General features: G+C 41.1%; 1 protein-coding gene across 1 annotated transcript; it reads left to right on the plus strand.

Moving 5' to 3' along the window:
- The first annotated feature begins 5576 nt into the window (after positions 1 to 5576).
- Positions 5577 to 27399, plus strand: LOC134439983 (cytochrome P450 2K1-like). Its single transcript, XM_063189914.1, has 10 exons — positions 5577 to 5667; positions 6558 to 6767; positions 8466 to 8628; positions 10405 to 10554; positions 17616 to 17776; positions 22114 to 22293; positions 23064 to 23205; positions 23397 to 23581; positions 24311 to 24452; positions 26365 to 27399. The coding sequence occupies exons 2-10, from the start codon at positions 6564 to 6566 to the stop codon at positions 26550 to 26552; spliced, it is 1515 nt and encodes a 504-aa protein (XP_063045984.1). The 5' UTR covers positions 5577 to 5667; positions 6558 to 6563; the 3' UTR covers positions 26553 to 27399.
- The last annotated feature ends 183 nt before the right edge of the window (positions 27400 to 27582 follow it).

Below are 27582 nucleotides of genomic sequence, written 5' to 3' on the forward strand. Positions count from 1 at the left end.
GTTCTTTGTCAGGTTGTGTTTTTTTCGGGATCTTATTTAAACGGTGTCTAGGCCAGGTCTGTGTTATCTGTAGAATTAAATCTAAATGCTGTTTGTAACGGTTAACTGGTTTAGTGTTCGTTTATTGGGATTATAGCATAATAAGAAAGTAACTTTATGAGCACGGATCCAAAATCCTCCGGATGGCCTCCGGATGGTGGACTCCGGGGCGGATCCATTACGGTGTACTTTTGCTGTGTGGGAAAACGCCATCTTTAGAAAAGTAACCCCGCACTTAAAGTAGGTTACCTTCGGATTGGTAGATGCTAGGGGGATACCGTTTTCAGTTTTGGAGAGCTGAGGTTCTCAACTTTTAAACAAGACCCATGGTGTGTCTTTAGGTCTAATTAAACAAATATTATGTGTCAGATCGAAAAAATTAAGTTTTGAATGGGTTTCAATGGCTCCAAGTCAGGGGTAGTCCACCAGCAGCGGTCGTCGTGAATCGGACCAATCAGGGCTGCCATAAATACACGCCCCTGTAAATACACGCCCCTCTAAATACACGCCCCCTGTCCTCCAGGACGCAGCCGGACCCACAGACCTGTATTAACCTAGACTGGCAATGCCCCTCGACATTTTCGGATTTCTCAGAGCCTCAGAATCGTAGTCCGCCATCTTAGTGGAGACTCCCGTAATTACGTAATGACGTCATGCACCGATGGGTTTTTAAAAAAAAAATTTTTTTGCAACACTGGTTCACTGACCAGGCCATGTGTAACGTCTTTAGAACAATAGCTCTAGTATAAATTAATGTTCTAGAAAAGTCTCGCTCTCAAGTGGCTCGTTATTTTCACAGCTGCAATGTGCTGTGCCGTGTTGTTGCTAGGTTACCTTCAGCGTCCTTGGGGGGGGGGGGGGGGGGGGGGGGGGGGGGGGTATTAATAATAGCACAGTTACCGGTAGCTTCACTGAAACGTACGGCTTATTTAAGAAATATACATACCAATATACACAGTTGTCATTGCATCTGAGTTAAGTACATAAAATAAGCTTTACACACGTAAGCATGGCCGATTCAGTGTCACAAATATCCACAAACCTGCATAAGCGGCAACGAAAACAGTCGGCTTCGGGGTTGCCAGATAACACTGATTATTTCCGTCCATTTTTACCCACAGACCGCCTTCCTCAACGGCCCCGATTGGGCGGGAAACCGCCCTATCTGGCAAGACCGCTCAGCTTCAGGCTCTCTAATAAAACGTTTGGAGGTAGTGAGGGTTATTTCATTATTGGAGTGAGAATTTAGACGTTACGACTTGTCAAAATCTTACAAAAAATGATTGAAACCCACTTTGATAACGTTGTAATCATCGTTTGAAATCGTATGCATTCCTATGGCACACAGCTGCGATAGTCTCCACTAGGCGGGGCTACGTCTGTGGGAGGAGCCCACAGGGCGGGAAAAAGGCAAAGATGGCTGCGCCCAGTCAATCCGAAAAGCTGCCACTGGCTAGAACCGCCCATTGCCAGTCTAGGTTAATACAGGTCTGTGGCCGGACCCTTCTCATTCATTTTGCACTGTCCCGTGGTTAGGGTTAGCCAGTTGTGGCTAGTAGCAAGTTCCGTGAGTGAACAGCCCCTGTGGGTGTCTATGGAGCTTCCTGCCCCCCTCCTTCTATCCCCCTCTAATATTTCCGTTTGTCTGATTCATATTTCTATGCTTTCCATATCCTCTTCCCTGTCTCTGTATGCTGTGGGAAGAGGTATATTCTCCACTTTTCTCTTTCCCTAATCTTACTTAAATCTTCTTTCTATTCTGTCATCCACCAGTTGTATCACTGTAATCCTGAACACTATTCCGTGTATTACCCCTTTCCTAATGTATTACACGAATATGATGCCTGGTTTCAAATACTTTGATGTGTTAGCGCCACCAGGTGTAGCATAAGCCGGTGGCATCGTGACAATCCTTTAGCTTAGCGTTGCTAACGCTAGTCACGAGTATTTAGCATCCCTTTTTATGGTCTTCTCAGGAGTGGGAGTGTGCAGCCCAAGCCCCATGGTGATTAATGTACTGTCTGTGAAATTACAGGTGTGTGTTTATTTTCGTTGTCTCTGTGTATAATATGTTTAGAAATGGAAATGTGACCCTGGCAACTTAGCTAACTCACTTGTTATGCTAGCGGAGTTTTGCTAAGTTAGCTAGCCAGGGCACACTGAGTTTCATAATGAGAAGCAAGCTAGGATTTTCGTAGCAGCTCTATTAAACCTAGCGATTTTATTATGTTTTCTCGTGTTTCCACCATGTTTGGGGCTACTGTTTAATATGTTTATTGTAAGCCCTGTCTCTGTATGCTGTGGGAAGAGGAGTGGGAGTGTGCAGCCCAAGCCCCATGGTGATTAGCCTAATGTACTGTCTGTGAAATTACAGAACCCTCACTAAAGCTTTGGATCTGCAATCTTGTCTCGGAGTCATCCTTATTTCGAACACAACGCAGAGTGAAATACCAACCGGTTACATATATACAGAGCCTTTTATCTTTTAGCAGTCAAGGATACAACCTACGCTCAAGTAGCTACATTGTTTTAAATGTCCCCATGATAAAAACAGAATTTGGTAAAACTGCTTTTATTCATTGTGCCCCAACTCACTGGAATGAACTGCAGAAATCTCTTAAGCTTGCTGTTTTTATGTCTATAGCTTATATCTTAATGAGACTTTTAAATCTGTCTGCACTTTCTTTTAATATTTTAATCTCCTTCTAATGTTGTTTTATGTTTATTATTTTATGGTTTTTATTGTGTAATTTTATCTCTTTATCCATATTGATTTGTTCTGTTTTGTCTGTGTCCTGTCTGTAAATGTAACTGTTATGTGTGCTGCCGCCTTGGCCAGGGCTCACTTGTAAAAGAGAATTTTATTCTCAATGTGATTTTATTTCCCTGGTAAAGTAAAGGTAAAATAATTTTTTTTTTTTTTTTTTAAATCTCGCCGCCTCGACGCATGCGCTTTTATGATATCTCAAACCTAATCAGTATGCCCTCAGAATATGCTTCCGCTGGTCGGTTGCAGATAACATGTGCGGTTCACATCCGGTAACTACACTTCTGATTTGTCAACAGAGTCCACTGACACGTGATCCGCGGCGCAGAGCGTGTCTCGTGAAATTCCGTGCATGAGCAGTTCAACACATCAGTAAGAAAATTATGATTTACAGCGTTGCTTTCATATATACGGCCAATCTGAGATAGCCATTGTGAACTAGTTTTCATTGTGATTCCAACCATATGGGTTGTGGGTCGCTCCTTTGTTCCATTTCTGTGTAATCATTCATTTTAGGACGCCCAAACATATCCCCCCCTTCTGGTTTTCCGACAAATCCCACCCTGGTCTTATATATTTACAGATCAGAGGATATATCAGTGGATCTAAAGGTCTGTGGGTGGATCTACCTTTTTTGACAGCGGGTGTACCAGGTCTCCCTCTGGTGGAATGAAATCATCACGGCGCTAATTCCATGACGCGCTTACCAACGATTGGCACATGCTTTTAAAATCCGAGACTCTCTCTGTCTCTCGAAGAGAAAGCGGGTGGTCTTGAGGTAGAGATACAGGATACCACTCGGTGAATCAAGGTTTGACTATTAGTCGAATTTGTGATGATTTGGCTTCAGTGCCATGTAATAATTCAGTTAATTAGTACTCACTTTCGGCTATTCATTTTGTGTTTTGGGATCAAAGTCGTAATTCAGATAGGACAGTTTTAAAATGACAACAACAATAACGACAATAATAACAGCGCCAACCCATCCTGCACCCAGGTGTTCAATATGTAGCTTTACCATGGCGCGCCAACCACAAAGGCCACTCTGTTTCGTGCACTTTCATACATAAAAGACAATATAAGTCACTCGCAACAGGTCTGTTTCCACATTAACCATCAGCAAAGACTTCCTGTGTTTCGATGCAGTTTCGAACCGGGGACATCTCGAATGGAAGTCAGGCGCGCAACCACTACTCTAACCATCGAGCAGGCGGCCCGCGGAATAGTACTGGTTTTGTAACCAATGGCACACACTCCTAACGTGGCGAAGATGGAGCATCTGACGACAGGGTGGTTTGATTGTCTTTTTTACTGTTGTAAGTGGGTTGTGCGACCATACATATGGATGATACCACTCTGAGTATGCTGCATTTGAGCATGAAATGCATTTCAGCATGTAGAAAATGAAGCACGTTCAACTACACACACATGAATCACATGAGCTATGAACACCAATCACGGCAGATTCCTCACATCATGGAGGAGGTCTTCTGCCCAGCAGTAGCTTTCTGTTACTGCGTGGCTGCTTGACAAAACTCTTGTTCCCGCGATGGTTCAACGCCATGTGACACGACTGCCGCGCAGAGGTCACTCCCTTCAACTGCGTCGTGAACGGCAATTCTAACCAGGATGCTTCACTCGGACACACTGAGCATGCTCGCTGCCTAGCAAATTTTCAACCTGGTTGAAAAAACGCCATCATGAACGCCCCTAGTGGCAGATTCATTCTCTCTCTCTCTCTCTCTCTCTCTCTCTCTCTCTCTCTCTCTCTGTCTCTGCCCATTAGAAATGCTGAATTGTTGAGGTCATTTTGTTTAAATAGTCTTAATGTTTCATTGTTTTATCTGTATTTGCCTCTACAATTTATAGCACTGTTCATTTTGAAATGTCAGTATATTATGACTGTAAATGCTTCCTAACATATTCGAAACACTTTTCAAATATTGCAGTGATTTTTTTTTCATCACCAAATATCAACCATTTTTTTGATGATGAGATGCATTTTGGAAAAAAGAGATGAGCTCTGGTCTAATGCGCCATCTTAACACATTGACTCCCAAACCACTGGAAAACCCGTTTTTACTTCCCATGCATGAAAATTATGGTTAGGAGACCTTCGGAGTCCTGAGGTTGAGAATAAATGGAGTCCCTTTAACGCTGTAGATGGCGGTAGCGCGCTTCTCGTGCAAACACCTCAAAAGTAGAAGAAGAAGGAGGGGATAACGCCCCCTTGAGCACACACTATTGCATTGGGTGGGCGAGTTTCGAAGCCTCTTTATTACTCCACCCTCTTTGGTTAAACCCTCTTATATCTTTAAGTCCCTTTGGATAAACACATAAGCTCTGTGTGATGTAATGTTATGTGTGGTATACTGTATTTCATATGTGTATGTGATGTTTGTCATATGTGTATGTGGTGTATGTCATATGTGTATGTGGTGTATGTATGGTGTATGTCATATGTGTAAGTGGTGTATGTGGTGTATGTCATATGTGTAGGCCTATGTGGTGTATGTGGTGGATGTCATAGGCCTATGTGTTATGGTGTACCCAGGACCGCTGACAGCTTTGGCTGGGCCCAGGGCAAAGTCATCTGAAACGGCCCCTCAACCCAATACATGCAATGCAACGGGGACCCATCCCTGGGCCCCTCGTCTCCCTGGGCACAGGACAACTGACCCCCCCCCCCCCCCAAAAAAAAAAAAATCAAATTTAAGAACATAAAGAGATTGGAGGAGCTAGTCTATTGTTTCCTTTCTTCAAGCTCCTCCTCCAATGTGGGCTGGGCTTGGGCAATAAACTTCCGGGTTGAAAAAGAAGTCCGGCCAGTCAAATGAAGGGTCAACCTACTGGAACACCAGGTGAGCTATTCAATGCCAACTGCATTCTAAAATCTAATCTACTCTGCCCTAATATATTGTTTATCACTATTGAGAGTCGCAAATCTTTACAGGAAGTGTATTCAATTTTAGTCGCTTGTTTTCAAAATGTAAGCTGCTTATTTACAAATGTAATCTTTTCATGAATATTTACTAAGCAATATAACCAATATTCATTGGTGTGACCAAAGTGGTTTTTCATCCAAAGATGTTTGACTGGTAATCCAAAATGGCAGAGATGAAGATCCACCTGTTCCCATAGGCCTATAAATACTTATAAATTGACGGTGGTGGTAAATACTGTAAAGGCCTACAGATAGCATTTGTGAATGGGCAGCATGCATGTCTAAAAATATCATATACTCCACCTTTCATTTCTGCCCTGAATTTTCCATTGTGTGTTGTGTTTTGCTTGTAGTCAGATGACATCTTTTTTACAGACGGAATTATTTTACCTTCAGTACAACATGTAAGCATTTGTATAGCACTATATCATACAAGGCATGCAGCTCAAAGTGCTTAACAAATGGAAAAAAACATCAATGTTTAAGATGGATTTAAAAGGAGAAGTAGAAAGGAGCGACAGAAACAAGAGAGAATAGGAAGAAGACAAAAGAAGAAGACATAGATAGAGATTGTAGAGTCATAACGTCCACATAGGTTGGGCCCAGGATTCTTAGAGGCACATGGTCCACAGTGCCTGGGTCCAGCATAAGTGATAGATAGTCATACTGAATTTGGGCGCTCATATGGTTTTCACACCTGTGAAATATGTGCAGTAATGTAGCCTACAGAATTCTGTCTATTTTACAATAATACTTAATATGCTCCTGAAGAACAATAGCACTATTTTCCTCTCTGGTGACTTTCAGGTGACTATGGCTGTACTAGAAGGACTTCTACTGTCCCCCAGTGCATTTCCACTGCTGGTGGCTGTGTTGTTGTTGGTGTTTGCCTGTCTTCACTTGACGGGCGTGAACCAGTCAGAGAAGAGAAGAACACCTCCAGGGCCCAGACCTCTACCGCTTCTTGGTAACCTGCTGTTGCTAAACCTGAAAAAAGTAGACTATTCACTTTGTGAGGTAAGGACTGATGTTAGGCTACTGTTGCCTCTACACATGTACACTATCCACCTTATTGTCCATGTTTTTTTTTCATTTAAGCTCAAGAAAAAGCTCACTCTGTTTCTATTTGTTCTATTTTTCATTCTATTTATTGTCAAATAGAACGCTTTGCACTCATCTTCTTTCTTTAGCACCTCATCTTCTGAAGTTAGATGTACAGTATCATGATGAAAAAAATAATCTAATTTGTGGCTAGTAGAATAGCTGAATGTCTAGTGACTCTGGAAAACTACTAGCCACAGTGGCCCTGGTGCCAGGGTTGCCAGATGAGGCTGATGATTTCCAGCCCAAAAAATGCTCAAAACCCGTCTGGAAGCACTAAATTCTATTGATCTCTATGGGCAAAACTTGGGCGGGTTTTCCTGCAAAATGCCATTTTTACCCGCAGACAGCCATCCCAAGCAGCCCAATTGGGCGGGAAACAGCCCAATCTGGCAACACTGCCTGGTGTTAGTGTAAATCATTAAGAGGGGCTATGGGCAGCCCAACAGGAACAAGCAAACTGGAAATGCCGTGGAGGCACAGCAAAGATCAGAGTGGGTGGCAGGGAAAGAACCTCATTATAACTTTAATTCAGAAGCTCTTCACATATATAATATGAACTGATTGAACTGATAATTTGCCAATCTTTTCTGCCCTGTAGACTTGAAAAGGCACATGGGTAGAAATTATTTTTAAATTTTGCAATTGGATTGTGGTTTCCAATCTCAGGTTGCATCCATATCCACTAGCCTAGTCCTCACAACCCCTTGTGGGCCTATTTTGTACACAATTGAGCATCAGTTTCGGGTGGAACGAGTGAATGCCCTACCCTGCATAATTGACAAAGTAGCTTACAGCCAGTGAAGACTTACTATCCCTCCCCCGTCCCCAGGTACTGATTAGCCAGGAAGAAATGCGTCCTCCTGAGAAGTCAGGTCATACCTGATCGGCAGGTTCTGTTGCCACCAGTCCCATTTTACTTGATTTCCCCCATTTTAATGGTCTGTCCAGGGGGGAAGGGAAGCCATAGGCAACATGATTGAAATGTCCACTTTTTCATCATCCAGAGATGACAACCGTAGTCAGGGTGTGGGGAAATGATAATTAAGGGGAAGCTTACAGATTGCTAAAACCAGGCTAATCCACCACAGACCTGAACAACATCTTCCATCCATCTTCCTTCAGGGCCATTTCAAGGTATTTGGCAAAAAAGGACTTGTCCCCTCTCTTCTCTTCACACTATTCGGCAGCGCCACCCTCGAGAGATACTCCATTTTTGATAATATCATTGCATTTTCCGGTCACTAAATTTAGGGAGGTACTGCTACACTCACAATGTATTTATTCATGTCATTGACGACATATGAATACAAGTGCACAGGAACAGATTACTGCATGGGCCTACTGGGTCCAGGTCCATGGGCCCAAGGGCCAAGGGGGCCCGCCCTGAAGCCCAAGCCTCAACATTTCTCATATTGCGTTAAAATGCGTTAACAACTGGATGTTCAAATTTTCTCTCTCTTTCATCTGGGGTCTCAAGGAAATAGCCTTGTTTGCTTGCCTGGTTGTGACAGGTTTGTCTACCTTACTAAGGTTAATAACCTACTGAGGATTGTAAGTATCTGTGTAGCCTAATTAAATTCAATTTGTGTTGGCTTCTTTGGTGGCCCACAGCTCTCTAAGAAATACGGCTCCATCTTCACCATTTACCTCGGCCCCAGGAAAATGGTCGTCTTAGCGGGTTACAAGACAGTGAAGGACGCACTTGTGAACCATGCGGAGGAGTTTGGAGACAGGGATACATCACCCATGAACCGCTCCATTTCTAACAACCATGGTAAGGGAAACACCAGGGGTACGTTCCAATATGCGACCTTGCATCCTCCACTTGTGCTTGTGGCCTCGCCCCGCCTCCTGGCCCCTCCTCCGTGGAGAAAACAATAAAGTTTCCCAGCTGTCAGCCTCATGGAGGTAGTATAAGAAATGGAGAGAGTAAATAAGTCCTGCCTCCAGTCATTTCAATAGAGGCAGTCGGTTGGTATGCAAATGAACCTAAAATGAACAGGCGGAGCATTCGGAGGGTCACACGCAGCCTCAAAATGAATGGCAGTGAATAAGAAGCCAGCGCGCTGGAGGGTAAACTCTGCTCTTTTAGGCTTTTAATCGTCGGGAGCACTTTCATTCAAAGTCCACTACCTGCGTGGTGAATCCAGGGAAACGACTATAAAGTGGCAGGACCATATATATGTCTGAACGACCACGAGCAGTTATAGAATCCACAGTCCCCCCACCAAAACTCAGTCTGACAGCTTAGTGTTGGTGGGGGGGACTGTGGATTCTACAACTGTTTGTGGTCGTTCGGACATAGATATGGTTCTGCCACTTCATAGTCGCTTCCCTGGATTCACGACGCAGGCAGTGGACTTTGAATGAAAGTGCTCCCGACAATAACAAGTCTAAAAAAGTAGAATTTACCCTCCAGTGCGCTGGCTTCTCATTCATTTTGAGGCTGAGAGTGGCCCTCCGAGTGCCCCGCCTGCTCATTAGCATAGCAGCCGACTGCCTGTATGGGAAATGCCAAGCTAGTGAATTCAGCCAAAATTGAACAGTTTACTCAGCCAATTACGTGCCACGTTAATGACTGACCAGAGAGCTATATGGAAGACGGACATTGGATGCATGGAGGTGCCCAACCACAGACCTGTAAAGGTCTGTGCGCCAGGGCTTGACACTGGCACCTGCCAACCGGCCAAATGCTGGTAAAACTTGGCTGTGGCTAGTAATACTTTCAGTGTCACTAGTCAATTTGGCTGGCAGCTTATTCTTTGTATGACATAGGCCTACGAATCACAGTTGCCTTTATTCTGTTGCTTGCCCCTTGTGTATCAAGAAAAAGCTCAATAACTCAGTTTCTATTTGCTTGATATACTTCCATGTAGAAAGCTATACACTTATCTTGCCTTAGCACCTCATCTTCTGAGATTAGATATACACTATCATGATAAACAAAACAAACAAAAATCAATATACAATCTGTGGCTAGTGGAATACCTGAATGACTAGCGACTCAGGAAATCCACTAGCCACAGTGGCCGGTGGGTGAAAAAGTTAATGTCAAGCCCTGCTGTGCGCCCAACACTAAACTCGCGTACCCACCAATCATCATGAGCGAAGTGAATGTCGGAAGTGCGAAAATGGCGACTTGCTAATCGGCGAAGCTAACCAGCCAAATCCTGCCCCCTTGGTCAGCCTAGCCACAAGAACTTTTGGGGGACTGTTTTTCATTCACCATCCCAATTGCAAATGAGAAAATGACTTTACAATTGAGCTTAGTGAAGATAGTGAAATATAATGCTGTTGTCAGTGATATCAACATGACATATTACTTCCTGGTACGAGGCCACAAGCACAAGTGGAGGAAACAAGGTCGCATATTGGAACGCACACCAGATCTCTTGGCACGTGTAGACCTATCCTTACATAGCCAACTGCATACGTATGTAGCCAATTACCAATCTGTTGAGCTAGTCATTTTCTGTTACGAAACCAGACTTATTAGTGTGGCTTCTTTTTTTGTGTTTGTAATTATGTTTTCCTTTTTTTCTCGACACAGGTATTATATTTTCCAATGGGGAGAACTGGAGAGAGATGAGGCGTCTTGCCCTCACAAACCTCCGCAACTTTGGAATGGGAAAAAAAATGGGAGAGGAGAAAATCATCGAGGAGGCTCAACATCTCATACGAGTCTTTGAAAATTTAAAAGGTGAGGTCAGACCTTTCTCAAATTGTTTTTCTTTTTTTGAGGGGCTTTTTATGCCTTTATTGACAAGACAGTATGAGATGCTGACAGGAAGTGAGTGGGAGAGAGAGATGGCAGAGGATTGGAAAATGACCGCGTCCGGACTCGAACCAGGGTCCCCATGGGCATGCAACCTCAAATGTGGGGTGCTGAGTTTAAATATTTAGGTGTGACCTTAGATTCTACTCTTAGTTTTAAGAAACACATTGAAAAGCTGGGTAATACTGTAAAGTATAGCATATCCAATTTTAGACATATTCGTAACTCACTGAGTATTGATGCTGCTGTGACTTATGTCAATGCTATGATTATGTCCCACCTGCATTATTGTTTATCAAGCTGGTCACAGGCCAACAAGACTGTCTTACAGTATTTCTCAATTGGTTTTGTACATTTCTCGAATCTCTCTCGCAGTTTTCAAAACACAGTATTCATTCTCAAAACAGCTTTAACAAATGGCAAAACACCAGGGATGACCAGCAAAACCGAGTCTCTTCCTCAAAATCCTTAGTTTGTCTTTCAAAACCATGTTTTTGTGTCAATGAACGTGTCATTGCCAGCAGAATGGTTAGTCATTGTGTCATAGTGTATGGACAAGCTAGTCAAATTGATTTGTCATGTTGTCAATTGACTAGTACACTCTTGAGGGTGTTTTCTGAAGCGAAATGTTGTTTAGAATGGATGGAAAATGTTGTAAATCCGACTTACAGTTTTTCTCGATCGGTTTGGCTAATTTCTTGAAACTGAGATGACATTCCTATAACCATTGGGTTATTTGGCCAAACATTCTTACACTTCTGCAAAACAGTTCAGATAACTAGCAAAATGTCATATACTTCCCAAAACAGCTCATTCTCGCATCAGCACTAATCCTTCTCCCACATAAATAGTCGGTAAAATAAAAATGGCATAGATCCTTCTCAATTGCTTTGGCTCATTTGCATTAATTTAGTCCTTCTGTCAAAATAAACTGGATGGTTCAGCATAACCTCATGGATCCTCATCACATGCTCATATCGCTCCAAAAACAGTTTTCCTGTGTGTCAAAACTAAATTCCTTCCCCACATACAGTCCCAGGAAAAAGTTTGTACACCCTTTGAAATTTCTTACAATTCTGTCAAAATTGATCGTAAAACATGGTCTGATCTTCCCGGAAATCTCAAGAAGGAACAATTAGAGTCTGCTTTAACTAATTCCACACAAACATTTACATGTTATCATAGTTTTATTGGCCATAAGGCTATAACATTCACCGGAGAGCAAGGCATAAGTAAGTACACCCTTGCATTAAATAGGCTTTAACCCTCAGTTAGTTGCAATATCCTCGACCAGACTTGTCCTGTAGTTGCAGATCAGATTAACAAAACAATCAGGATGTATCTTGTCTCCTAGCCTGGTCCTGACCATCCCATAATACTACCATTTCATTTCGTATTTATGGTCTGGCATTTGTTTGCTCTGAAGTGATTGTAGAAAGCAGGAAGTTTGCACTCAGTTATGGTTTGAAATTATTGGACACCTCTCACCCAATCGCTGGCAGTTACTCAACAACAACATAGCGCAGACCAATGGCTCTGGCGCAGATGTGTACGTCATTGTCACGAGTGTTCTCCCCGTTTCGTCCCCACGTGGGGGGCGTATTCGATTATTGGCTGTTTTCTGGGGGGGGCGTTGCAATCAAAATTCTACTGCTGCAAGCACTCCACAGAGAAGCACGGCCAGACTACAGTAGTGGAGCCAATCCTTTGGCGGAAGTACGTAGGATGGCTCGCGAGGCTAGCTTTCTCCCTCCTCTTCACAGAACTGCCTCTCGTCAGCAAGGTTTCTGGGATGTCTGGAGTGCATAGCTTTCTTGACTTCATGCCATATAATCTCAAATGTTTTTTGTCAGAGCTTTGACCGGGCTATTCCAGAATGTGTATTTCATTGTTATGAAGCCATTTTAAAGTCAATTTGCTTCTAAAGTATGGGTTGTTGTCACATTTCAGCACCCATCCTCTTGTGTGCTTCAACTGTGTGACAGACTTACTCACATTTTTTCTGTAAAATATCACAATAACTTGAATTCATTGTTCCACTGATAATAGCAAACTGTCAAGGGCCTGAGGCAGCAAGGTAGCCACATATAATGATGCTCCCGCCACCATACTCAGAAATGGAGATGTAACCAAGAATAGCTAAAAATGGGGTTCATTCTGCCAATCTAAAATGAATGGGGTTTCTGACCAAAAAAAATATTGCTGCAGCTTTGAGGTTTGCAAAAAAGCATTTATATGCTTCATAATTACTGCTAAATATTCTGGAGACCAACGTTGAAACCAAAGTTGAATTGTTCAGGAGAACACACAATGTCATGTTTGGAGGAGAACTGGAGAACCACACCTTCACCAAAACATCATCTCCACTTTTGAGTATGGTGGCGGGAACATCATTATATGCGGTTACCTTGGTGCCTCAAGCCCTTGTCAGTTTGCTATTATCAGTGGAACAATGAACTCAGAAGTTTATTGAGATATTTTACAGAAAAAATGTGAGGTAGTCTGTCACACAGTTGAAGCACACAGGAGGATGGGTGCTGAAATGGGACAACAACCCATATTTTACAGGCAATTGACTTTAGAATTGCTTCATAACAATGAAATACAGATTCTGGAATAGCCCTGTCAAAGCTCTGACAAAAAACATTTGAGACGATATGGCATGAGGTCAAGAAAGCTATTCACTCCAAACATCCCAGAAACCTTGCTGAAGAAGGGCAGTTTTCTAAAGAAGAGGGAGACGAAATGCATCCAGATTGTTTTGTTAATCTGATCTGCAACTACAGGATACATCTGGTTGAGGTTATTGTGACTAATTTAGGGTTAAAACCTATTGAATGCAAGGGTGTACTTACTTATGCCTTACTGTCCTGTGACTGTTTACATCTTATGGCCAATGAAAATATGAAAACCTGTAAATGTTTGGGTTGAATTAGTTAAAGCAGACTCTGGTTGTTCCTTCTTGTGATTTCCGGGAAGATCAGACCATGTTTTATGTTCAATTTTGACAGAAAGGTAAGAAATTTCAAAGGGTGTACAAACTTTTTCCTGGGACTGTATATCAAAGATACAAGGAACAAAGATGCTCCTGCCCCCCTGTACATCAACGGTGAACGTGTAGAGCAAGTGAGCTCATTTAAATTCCTAGGTGTACACATCTCCGCTGATCTCTCCTGGTCGACTAACACCTCGGCTCTGGTAAAAAAAGGCCCAGCAGCGATTGCATTTCCTCAGAGTACTTAAGAAAGAACAGTTAGACTCAAGCTTGCTGGTGACCTTTTACCGTTCCACCATAGAGAGCCTGCTGACCTACGCAGTGTCAGTGTGGCACTCAAGTTGCACTGAGGCTGACAGGAAGAGACTGCAGAGGGTGACCAAAACAGCGCAAAAAATCATAGGCTGCCCCCTGCCTCCCATACCCACCATCTACAACTCACGCTGCGTAAGTAGAGCCAGGAGTATCATTAAAGATCCCACACATCCTGGCTTCCATCTCTTCACACTGTTGCCCTCTGGCAGACGCTACAAGGCATTACCAGCCAGAACCAATAGGATGAAAAACAGCTTCTTCCCCAAAGCTGTTACAACAATGAACTCACACTTACTGGATCTATAAAGGACTGTGCACTTTGTAGGGAAGCTACAATCTCAGTATACTTTGTATAATGACAATAAAGGCTTTCTATTCTATTCTATTCTATTCTATCATCAGTACCCCCAAAATACATTGTCCCTTTGCCATTGTGTAAGCACTGCAAGTCAAAATGGTCAGATGTTTTGTCACTATGGGACTACGTTCAGCTAACAGATTTCATCTATGTATAAAAATGAAAAAGTTAGTGAAACCCTTCAAGTTTGACAACACAGACAATTTACCAAGGACATTTATCAGTAACTTTCTTTACTGTAAATTCACATACAGAAAGTAGTGGCCATATATTACAGGTTTCTCATTGGTTTGGCTCATTTCTCAAAACAGAGATAACATTCTCAAAATAACATGGACAAATCCCAAAGCAACTAGCAATTGCTCAAAACAGAATGTCGTTTGAAAAAATGCCAAGAAATTAGCTAAATAACAGAGGAAACTGTACTATACACGGTTGTAAAATTACTTTCTACAAACTAATTAAGTTACAATATCATTTGGCCTGTTAAACACTGTCATGAATTTACCGTTTAATGAAATTCTCAAAATATTATGTCCTGGGCTGTTTTGATAATTGTGTAGAATACTTTGCATATGATGACTTACACAATGAAATCATGTTGACATGTTTTGGAGAGGGCAGCCATTACACAGAGAATTGTCTAATTCGTTTAGATAAGCAAGATCAGTTTATTTGGAAAATGTGCTAAATGTATGCTCAATGTGTCAACTGTAGGGTACTTGTACATAGCCATCTGAAGAGATGTACCAAACATTTGAGACATGTACAAAGCATTTGATATTTGATGAAAGCAATGAAAAATGCCATTCTGTTTTGGGAAATTGCAAGTTGGTTTGGGGATTTCTCCGTGTTGTTTTGAGAATGTCATCTCAGTTTTGAGAAATTAGCCAAACCAATCGAGAAAAACTGTAATATTACATGACATATTTATTGAGAGGTTTTCTCATTGCAAAATCGAAAAAATAGTCAACTCTGATTGAGGTGTCAAAGTGCGCCCTCTACCACCCCTTTTTACTTGTCTTGCAGGCCCATGTGGAAAAAAATATAGAACTGTAAAGCAAAATAAATTTGAAACAATATACTGATACTGTATAAAGTGCACTTACTGTCTTGTGAAATTCTAGGGAAATATTGTAATTTTGCGTGGAGCATAATTATAAAGGGCACATGAGGCATAGAGTAATGTAATGCAGTACAGTGCTTATTGTTGTATTGTATGCTTGTTTCCTCTTTCCCTTCTACTGCTTTTGATTAGAGAGAGTCAATGTTTACTTGCGAGCAATTCACCAATTCAGATCACATTTATAGACACAAATCCAATGGAAATTATACAGTGCTTAACACATTATGACAGCTTGGTAAATCATTTTGCATGTCAAGACTTATACTATGACCTAGGGCCTAAATGTTTTGGGGGGTGTGATAGTTTCATGCATTCAGTGACAATGCTATTTGAGTGATATGACAAAAGCAATTGAGAACGTACAGAAAAGCTGAGAATTGTATACAACCATTGCATGGAGGACGAAAGCGTTTGCTATATGCTGAAAACAATGAAAAACTGATTTTATCATGTGCACAGCGAACACCAGGAAGTCACAATTGAACAAAAACTTTTGAGAATTGTTATTTTGTTCTGAGAAATGTACAAAACCAATTAAGAAATACTGTAAAATCAATAGCAGGCCCTGAAGGTCCTAGATAGAAGATCTTTTCAGTACTACCATTGTCCCATACTGAGCAAGTATAATATGCTCAGGCTTGAAAACATCATACAATTTTCTGATCTGCGGCTAATCCATAAAATCATTCACAATGCAGCACCCCCACCTCTAAGAACATTTGTTCAACCCTGCTCTGAATTGATGAGCAGAACGTCAAGATCCACCATTAGGTGTGATTGTAGTCTCCCAATCCGACAAACTGCTTTTGCTCAGTCAGCCTTCTCTTTCAGGGCAACCAAAACATGGAATAGTCTACCCAGTAACCTAAAAAGTATTGATTATCAGGCCTTCTCAAGGGGTGTGAAAAATGGATATTACCCAAAATGGCCTATGGATGTGCTTATTTGTTTATTTGTTTATGTAGTGTATTTTAATATTTGTTTTACCTGTCCAGGGACTGCAGATGGAAATTAGCTATATAGCTATAATCTGGCACAAGCCATCTTTTTACTTCTGTAAACAATGTCTATTGTGCATGGTCCCTGCTGAACTAAACTAAATAAACTAAACTAAACTAAACTAAACTAAATCCGATCTATTTCAAGTCAAGTCAAGTCAAGTAGGTTTTATTGTCGATTTCTTTACATGCACTGGTCAATACAAAGGATTTGAAATTACATTTCTTGCTTTCCCATGCAGACATAGACTAATCTAGGTAAGGACATAGACAGTATAGACATAGACAGTACTTATACATGGACTTAAGACAGTATGGACATAGACAGTGCTCATACAGACATTTAAAGTGCAAGACTGGACAACAGAAGACTTGTAGAGAACATACATTAAGAGGAGGTAATTGTTGTGCTTTTGTGCTTTTCCTAAAAGTTCTTTATAGCGTTCTGACATAGTAATAGTAGCATTTTGAAGAAAAATAAATATTAAAAAGGTCTATCAAGTACACCAGCAGCAGCAGCAGTGTGTGTGTGTGTGTGTGTGTGTGTGTGTGTGTGTGTGTGTGTGTGTGTGTGTGTGTGTGTGTGTGTGTGTGTGTGTGTGTGTGTGTGTGTGTGTGTGTGTGTGTGTGTGTGTGTGTGTGTGTGTGTGAGAGTTGTGTGTCAGTGTGTGTATGTTTGGGTTTAGTGAAGAAAGTGCAGTGTGCGCATGTTTTGAGTTAGTGCAGGTTGAAAGTTCAGTCACAAATATAGTAGTGCAGGTGGAATGTTCAGTCGCAGATGGTGGTGGGGATGAGGGGGGGGAGCGTTGTCAGTGGCCTTGCTGGCTAGAGGCTGACAGAGGAGGGAGAGTGGGTTGAGTGTTCAGTATCTTGATTGCTTGGTGCATTGAGCTGCTTGCCTGGTGGTACGGGAACTGAGGCGCCTGTACCTCTTTCCAGAGGGCAGGAGGCTGAACAGTTTGTGTGCAGGGTGGCTTGTGTCTTTGATGATCATCAGTGCTTTCCGGGTGAGGCGTGTGGTGTAAATGTCCTGCAGGGAGGGGAGTGGTACTCCAATGATCTTCTTCGCTGTGTTCACTATCTATTAAATCTATTAAATCTGATTTAAAAACATCATGTAATCGTAGCCGTTGTGTAAATTGATCCAAGAACTATGCTTTGGTTACCAATTTCATTGTTTTCTTCTCTACAAAGGTGCCCAGTTTGATACGACACAGCCAGTGAACTATGCCGTGTCCAACATCATCTGCACTATTGTGTATGGGAGCAGATTTGAGTATGATGATGCACGGTTTAAGGCCATGGTCAACAGAGCAAATGAGGTCATTCGGCTCAGTGGCTCTGCATCTGTCCTGGTATGCAAGTACAGCATTATTTTGTTGCATGCTCTCACAAGGTCTTAAGGGACATGCTATGGCTCATTCTATAATTGGAGGTACATTTCAGGGATGTTTTGTGGCCTTTTTTCCCAATAAATAACCTAGATGTTTCCATGATATACACCATTTAGTGTCTAAACTAAGTAATTGCCAAGCTTAATCTTAAATTACTTAAAAAATATTTTAATGAAAATTAATGTTTGCTTGTTTATTTTGTAAACCATGTTACAGACAAATGTTATGCCATCTTAAATATAGGCATATATATATATATATATATATAAGAATACTACACATTTGAAACACACTTGTTTGAAAGTGCTTAAAGTGTAACTTGCAGGTTAAACACCACTAAATCTCATTTTAAGAACCCCAATACATCAATTTAGATGTGATATACGTCAAAATGCCGAATTATTGCATAAACAACATTTTCAGAAAACTTTGGCAAAAATAACGGCGGCTTCTTTTAAACAAACATTTAGAATCCGACGTAGATAGAGGGAGTCGCCGCGTTCTACAGACATAGGCCTACTAAGCACCGCAGAGAATAGGCCAGATTCTAATATTGTAACACCTTTCCAAACCTATAGGCTAAATTTCAACAAGTTAAATGGCCTTAAACAGTGGCAGTATTCACCAGATACTGTCCGAACCGTTTTATTATTTAAAATAATAATAATATTTTTTGTAGGTGCTTGCGAACATTTCCTTCATGTCAATGCGCTGCAGCAGCGCCATGAGGGTGTGCCAGACCGTTATTATGTGGCACTTCATTAGGTTTCAAAATAACATTGTTGACCTAATAGAATGTTTGATTGATATGAACTCTATTTGTGCATATAGCATATTCAATTTTATATTTTCGATGTGTTTCCCTCATTGTGGAGATTCTCGGTTGCATCCAGAGTCGTGAGTTGGGTAGGCTAGGTGTAGCCAAAAGAATCCCCCTCCCCATCACAGAGCTATCGCGCACTACCACCACCGACTGTTTTTATTGCCCCAATCCCCCACACTTAATTTGCACAGTAATATTGCCAGGCCTATGTCAAATGACTATTTTGAAGTTTATTAACGCTGCTGTGCTGGCCTATAGCCTGGAAACTTGACTGTGACTTTATGGCGCTTCGCTTTTGTCGGAAAAAACGATATGCTTCCGAAGCATAACCTACGTGACACGCTGGTTTTGAACTGCTGGAGAGAGTGAACCTCTTTCTCCAGGCCTACGTAGCATATCCACATTTCCATCTCTTTTTCTGAAGTTGAGGACCGCTTCGTGCCTCGTGTCTGTCACCGAATCCCTTCCGACGTTGTGTCTTTTGCGCATGGAGTGGACAGTGTGCCAAATTGGGTCGTAGCAATGTTTTAACTAACCTATATGCGTGAGTAGCCTAGTACACTCACGAGGGATGACCAGGGTTTGAAACAGGTTTGATTCTTGCGGCGATTGCTGATAGCCAGCTGGTCCAGCGGTGGATTGCGTGTCATAACCCTAGCCTACACAAAACCAGGCGAGACTCGCTCTTGCAGACAACATTGCTCTGCGAGAAAGATCATCCCTGTCTTCCTGGTGATTCATCCCCTTTGTCATCGTCCCTCTTTTCCTGTTAGTAATTTGGACCTGGCATGTTTATCCCCGCAATGTGTAAAACCGGCAACCAAACGTGCGCACAGCACTTTACAACACTTTACACTTTACGCAGGTCCTCTCTATCAAAGGAACGCTTTCTCCGCTTGTGATGTGCTAGATTTTCCGTATCCTCATGGATTGGCAAGACATGTTGGGAGACTTCAATTCAATTCAATTTACTGCCGATTTTGTAGAGATATTGTGCTATTCAGTAAAATGTCAGGACCACATCACGTTAGTTTGGCAAAGCTCGACGGTGAAACAAAACGCATACAAATAATAATCGATCTACTTCCCCAACAAGCATAGCCTACTGAAAATATCCATCATGTCCAACGTGTTTTACACATTCAAATAGGCCTACTCCCACTAAAGACATTTCCCAAACTCAACGACGAGTGCTGCCAGTGCATTTCGCCCCTATAGCACCACACACGTGGACAGCTCGCAATGCAATAATAGGTATATAGGTAGCCTAATATTTGTGCTGGCATTTTTGTTTTAGTTTTGTAACGAGGATTATAGCAGCTGAAGACTTAATTTCTTCAAGCCTACGGGAATACGTTTTTAGTTTGGTATAATTACGGACAATGCAAATAACTGTTTTTTTGTGACATTCGGACATTTTTGGAGGGAATATAATCGAAAGTCCCGCCGCCTGGTTTATTGTTTTGTGACGTGCATGTGGATGAGCTTTATTGAAGTTTCATGTAATAGGCCCACTGAGCAGTGAACTGAAATTGAAAATAGTCTATATGTCATTTTTACAACATGGCATTTTTCTCGGTAGGAAGTAGGAAAACGTTTGACGCCATGCCACGCACAGTGACCATATTATTTCTCATCATGTCGGCAAAGGGTAGTGCCTTCAACCATAGCCTATTGTATAGTTTGGTCTTTTTGTAGCCTGTAAGCCAATCGTGAAACTGTAACGTGCTTCACATAAGAGTAGTGCCGCGGTTTCAGCACCATGGACAGAGGGCGCAAGTCCATGGCAGCAGGCATGTCGTTACTCCACAAAATGCCGTTTTTGGAAAAATAGGCCTATTGAAGTAGTCGCTGTTTCTAAGTAGCCTATGTAATTGTTTACTTTGAGACTGTTTTAGATTTGCCTATGAAATGCATCTCTCATGTGAAAGCAAAGGAGAGATAGGCCTAGATATCGCCCCCCTGTTTATAATCGCAAATTACGCATGGTCACAGACAGCGCGGAGACCCAGAACAGTTTCATATTCTAGATAAACCGATAGACCCGCTGATCCTTCTTTTTTAATACACAATGCACAAACTCAGTAATAGACCATTTTCAATAGCCCAAATACAATATAACTGTCCACTTTTCCCAGCCTCTACAACAACCAAAATGGTTGGTAAGCCTACATCCACAAGCGAGAGCTGAGCCAGAACTTTAGTTGGACTCCCTCTATCTACGTCATAGAGGCTCTGCCAGCGACGAACCCAATATTTCAGAAGTAGCTGTAAAATGATACATTTTCATAAAAATATTGCAGTTTGGCTTTGTTATAGACGGTGAATTTCACATATATGTTTCAGAACACCTCTCCTGACAACATCCAGTATATATTTAGTTATAAATTTAACCTAAACGTTACCCTTTAAGTCCATCAAGAAGCATTTTAAGTGACAAAAACATTCTGTGTCATAACAACTGTTTCATATAACAACCATTTTTAGAGTATTGTGACCTCAGAGCTTTCACTACAAGACCTTACTCAATTCCTGTTTTGCCAGCTTTATCTGTATGCTTGTAAATAAAATATCCAAATCAGGTTCTTCTGAATATGTTGACAACACAGTTGAGGGACAATTAACCCTCTCTAAGACCATACAAATGTATTCATTAAAAATATTGAGGAGGTGAACTTAAAACTTACCAATAGGTCTTCAAATTTCTATTCAAATATGACATTTTATGATGCTGGTCATATGACTTAGGACCAAACCATTGCTTATTTATGGAGGGGGTTTCAGAGGGTGACACGGTTGACACAGTTTTCTGGGACACACGGAAAATGTCCAATGTATAATATGAAAAACAATAGGCTCCTAAACACTTTTGTCATATTATAATAACTACTGTGAATAAATATTTGTAAATATTATAGACAAAACAAATGTTTTTACTTGGTAATATGAATTATTTTTAGGTTGAATTGCTTGAGGAAGGTCATAGACCGAAACATAGGTAAAAACTCTGCAAATGTGAACAGTGTGCGGGAGCTTCTTTGTCTCTACATGTTAATATGAAGACTGAATCTGACATTTGGAAAATAGGACAGCATAAAGACAAAAAAACAGTAATATATATTCATCTCTTCAGAGTAAAATCTCTAAAAGAGTAAAAGAGTATTTGTTGACTCTTTGTATTATATTAAAGATGAATGTGTGCTGATGTAGGCCTTTCAAAAGATCATTGCTTGAAGTTAAAAGTTTGTGAAATTGACAAATAAAGCACTTAACTCTAATTTTGACCCACATACGTGCCTATGACATGAATAGAGAGTTTAGCTAAAACCTTCATATAAACATGACATTCAGTGTAATGATTTAATATACGATGTGCTCTGACTTATAGTAGAATCATCTGTTCAATTGCATTTTTGCTGAAACGAAAATCATCATTTCCTTATTTTGACCCATCATGTTGCCATATTCTCTTTAGCTCTACAATATGTTTCCATGGTTGAAACCGCTAATCAGGAATGCTGCAGTGATCCAGAAGAGTACTAGAGCGAACTTGGAGGAGATTCAGAGCTACACAAACAACCTCCGGGAGACACTGAACCCACAGGACAGCCGGTGCTTCATAGATTCTTTCCTCATCAACCAGCAGAGTGAAGAGGTAGAGCACAATTAAAATAATCATATTTTACAATAAAGGTACACTGTGTAAGATTTTTGGTTGTTTATTTCCAGAATTCATGCTACCCATTCACTAATGTTAACCCTTTTCATGAATACTCGTAAAAGGGAAGTCACTTGCGCTCTAACCTTCTTGGTGCGTCCAGTCCAGGACGGTATACAATGTAGAGTAAACTGGTCCACTTTGGAAAGACTAGGCCAGGGATGACTGGAGCACTCACATTATGTTTGCACCACAATAAAATACTAAAAAGTATCTGAGTGCTCCAGTCATCCCTGGCCTAGTCTTTCCAAAGTGGACCAGTTTACTCTACCTTTTCATAAATACTTACCACCACCATCAAATTCTAAGTATTCATTATGATTGGGAAAATTGCACTTTTCATACATGAAAAGGGGCATCTTTTTGAATTTCCAGAAATAGCCATTTTAGCTGCAAAAATGACTGTACTCGGGCCATACTAGAAAATATTAGTTTAATACTTAGTAAACTTTCATGAAAAGATCAAATTTGGCAATAGGCAACTCAGTTTCAATGTGCAGCATAGTTGCAGTACCTTTTTCGACCATTTCCTGCACAGTGTACCTTTAAACTTCCTACTTGATAATTCTTTTTTTCTGCCCCAGTGTTCAGATATTATTCTGAAGTTGTGAGCAGAAAAGAATTTACATAATTTACATTTCCAGATGGGGATTTTCTGTAGGCCTACAAGTCTGTAAGACACACATCTTTGTTATTTCTTCTTCTAGAAGCTGGAGCAAAATGCTGGTCTGTTCCATGAGAAGAATCTGTTATTCTGTGTAGAACACTTGTTCGCAGCCGGCACCGACACCTCGGGGACCACGCTGCGCTGGGGCCTCCTGCTCATGGCCAAGTACCCACACATACAGGGTAAGTACACCAAGCTAGCCTACTCTAATGTCATCAAGTCATCAATTCATTATGGTTAAATACAATGACTGAAAATTGTAATATTTCCATCATTTCAGTCTTGAAGTCAGAAGTGAACAGTCAATTGCTGAATGAAGCCACTGCCGGTCTTTCTCATTGGTTTGAACACTTTATTTGTCCATATAATTAAGAGAGGGTCCATGAGGAGATTGACAGGGTGATCGGTGGCAGGCAGCCATTGGTGGAGGACAGGAAGAGCCTTCCCTACACTGATGCAGTGATCCACGAGACCCAGAGGATAGGCAACATCGTGCCTCTAAATCTTCGCCACAGGACCAGCTGTGATGTCCACTTCCAAGGATTCTTCATTGAAAAGGTGTGTAGTGGCCATATGCCTTGTCTCATGTGTTTGTAATGGCTTTTAATTTGGTGATCACCGCAGGGTGTCACGTGACTGCAGAGTAGTAATTAGTTTTAGTATTTAGACACCTGTGCACCTGCTCACTGGGAGGGAGAGCACATTTTTTGTTGACCGCACGCATTGATAGAAATATTTGCTCTTTTAGTTTATGCACTTTGGCACTTTAGCTCGCACCAGTGGCACACTGCATGGTGGCAGTTTTAGTATGCGATTTTAACTTTTGTACTGGAGAAATCGAACTTGAACAATAAAGGACAACGAATGAAGACAAGTGTTTGCACGTCAGCATTTGAACTCCCAACCCAACCTCTCGGCAGCACAATTGGCTTGTAGATGCCACAAGGTGCACTATAAAACACAGAAATGAAATCAACATGCATCAACATTACAAATACACAAATAACAGAGGAGACAAATACCTCAAAATGTAGACAAAGAACAAGGCATATAACATCTGCTTGAGTCAAATTTCTTGTATATATTCAGAATTGTTGAATTGTGTGCAGCATTTGACCAATAAACCTGATTCTGAGCAATGCTGCTGAACTCAATTGCTAACACTTGGGATGTCTCAACTTCTAGCCCAGTCTTGGAGCTATAGGCTAACATCAAAGTACATAGTAATTCCGTTATTCCATTCGGGGTGCATATTTTGTTGACTGCCTATCTATCTCCCATCTCTAGGGCACGCCTGTTATTCCTCTGCTCACATCAGTGTTGAGGGATGAGTCTGAATGGGCCAATCCCTACACGTTCCACCCAGAACACTTCCTGGATGACCAGGGACGCTTCCTCAAGAGAGACGCTTTTCTACCTTTTTCTGCAGGTACACAGGTTTTTGTGTTAGGCCTAGACTGCAACTCTGCAAGAAAAGACCTTTAGAACCTAAAAACGTCACCTTGCTCTTACAGCGTAAATATTATATTATATAGGATGTATTAAATACACAACCTGAAGCATAATCATCCCCTCATCGATGTTTAAATAATTTAAGCAGTTGTCAGATTCAAAGAGTTCTTACACCAGAGACGATCTATATGCATACAATAGAGAATCTTTGGTTACACATACAGTGAGGAGAATAAGTATTTGATCCCTTGCTGATTTTGTTGGTTTGCCCACTAATAAAGACATGATCAGTCTTTAATGTTAATGATAAAATGTATTCTAATATAGAGACAGAATATCAAAAAGAAAGTCCAGAAATTAACTCTAAAGAATATATATATTAATTGATTTATATTTCATTGAGGGAAATAAGTATTTGATCCCCTGCCAACCATTAAGAGTTCTGATCCTGCAGATCAAATGGCACTTCCAATCAACTTGTTATCTGAATTAAACGCACCTGTTAATAGTAACCTGCACAAAAGACACATTAAATCTAAAGAATCAGTCCATAGTATCAGTCAATCAACCAAACTAAACTCGCCAACAACAGAAAGACCAAAAAGCTGTCAAAGGATGTCAGGGACAAGATTTTAGAACTCAACAAGGCTGAAATGGGCTCCTGGATATTAAGGAGCAAACTGTTGTTGCATTTCTTCTACATTTTTGGACATACAAAAAATGTTCATCAATCATCAGTCTTGGGCCTGTCTGTGGTTCCATTCAAGATTTGACCTTGTGGGGATTCAATAACCAGAAAAACAGAGATAAAGTACCCTAAAACTGTACGGGAAGAGCTAGGAAATGATATCAAGGCAGCTCCGACCTCAATCACTAAGAAACACTTAATACCACAGCGGATTAAAATCCTGCAGTGCATGTATGGTACCCCTGCTTCAGAAGGAACCTGTTCAGGCTCACCTGAGGTTTGCCAATGAACATCAAACTGGATTAGGATAAGATTGGGAGGTGCTGGAATCAGATGACACCAAAATCAAACTGTTTGGCATTAACACAACTCAATGTGTTTTGAGGAAGATAAATGTTGCCTATGATCCCAAGAACAACACCTTCTCCAACATCATACATGAAAGTGCTAACATTATGTTTTGAGTTTGTTTGTCTGGCCAAGACACAGGACAACTTCACATTGTCAAGAAATGGGTGGAGGGAGACATATAAACGTACAATGCTGCATGCCAACTTCTTTCCCACCACCAGTAGACTGAAGGTGGGTCATGGATTGGCCTCCCAATATGATAATAATCCATAACATACAGCCCAAGCAACGAAGGAGTAGCTCAAGCAGAAGCACATTAAGGTCATGAAGTGGCCTAGACAGTTTCCAAACATTAACCTATAATAATCCTGTGGAGGGAACAGAAGCTCCCATTTGCCAAGCTACAGTCATACAACTTAATTGATTTAGAGATGATCTGCAAAGAAAACTGGACAAAAATCGCTTCTAATATATCATTACATAACATTGTCATTAACTGAAAGAAACATCTGACCTCTGTACAAGAAAACAAGGGCTTTGCCACCAAGTATTTTGTCTTCTTTGACTAGAGGGGTCAAATACTTATTTTCCTCAATGAAATACAAATCAATTAAAATATATTCTTCAAAGTTATTTTCCGGATTTTCTTTTTGATATTCTGTCTCTCCATATTAGAATACATTTTATCATTAATATTATAGACTGACCATGTCTTTATTAGTGGGCAAACCAACAAAATCAGCAAGGGATCAAATACTTATTCTCCTCACTGTAATGTCTGAGAATGAGCATCATTGAGGTAATTTCAGTTGAGGTTTGTGTGAATTCATACTTTTGTATCTGCCCTTAGGCCGCCGGGCATGTCCAGGAGAGAGTCTGGCCAGGATGGAACTCTTCCTCTTCTTCACCTCTCTCCTTCAACGCTTCCGCTTCACTGCGCCCCCTGGTGTCTCAGAGGATGACCTGGACCTCACGCCAGTGTTGGGATTCACACTAAACCCTTCCCCCCATATGCTGTGTGCATTGGACCGCGCCTAGGTTTCTAAGGCCAGTTACACACAAGAGCGTGGCGTGGCGGCAGCGAGAAGACTGCAGTCTTTCTGCTTAGTTTTGGACGGAGTGTTGTACTCAGCCTTTCACACTGACCGCGTCAGCATGCGCAGCCGGTCCTGTTCAAAGTCCTGTTCAAAACAATTATGTAATGTGTATAAAGCTATTTGATCCATATTTTTTTCTAAAGGTTTATATGCTCTTTGTGGGCTAAAATGTGTATTGAAGCATATACCAGCAGCTACATATATCTTTATATACTTTATTAGGTCTGTAATATACTTTGCATTACTTTGAAATGGATTCATTTTCAATTAACCCATTGATGCCTGATGTTGCTGTGCGCAACATTGGTCCTGGCGCCTGGAGCTGCATTACGCAACATTCAGGCTCATGAGATTTGAGACAACTTCATTAAAAATCTCTCCTTATTTGAGATGAATGGACACAATCTAATGAAAGATGAGGGTCTTAGTGTTTAAATGCAACTTAGTGCATATTTGTATGTGCTTCAGAAGCTGAGATATTTAGATTTTTATAGGCTGAGGGCAGCTTTTCTTAAAAATGGCTCAGGCGTTCAGCACCCTTTTTTGCAGGTGCCCTAGGAGTCAATGGGTTAATGGTTCTTAGTTGTGGGTCTTAAATAGCTGTATAATGTGTATTGAGCTATATAATCCATTTGTTTTTGTGATATAATGTGCAATAAGATATCTCCCAATTTTCTGCATTCCTCTTCTACTATACATTAGTTAGAACGGCCTCAGAGGACTCTGATGAAGAAGCATGTCGAAACGTTAGTCTTACTGCACTGAACAAATAAATAACAAAATATAGACATCTGTGTGGCACCAGATCCTTTTTCCTTTGTCATATCCTAAAAGGAGTCCCTCAAGGCTCGGTTCTGGGCCCCATTCTGTTGTATTTGTGTATTAATGATGTAGAGAAAGGCCTTAGTACATCTGTATGCTGATGATACCCTCTTATACACTGATTCTTTACAAACTGCCTTCATATCCCT

Source organism: Engraulis encrasicolus, chromosome 2 (genome assembly GCF_034702125.1).
Source record: "Engraulis encrasicolus isolate BLACKSEA-1 chromosome 2, IST_EnEncr_1.0, whole genome shotgun sequence".
Classification (NCBI taxonomy): Eukaryota; Metazoa; Chordata; class Actinopteri; order Clupeiformes; family Engraulidae; genus Engraulis; species Engraulis encrasicolus.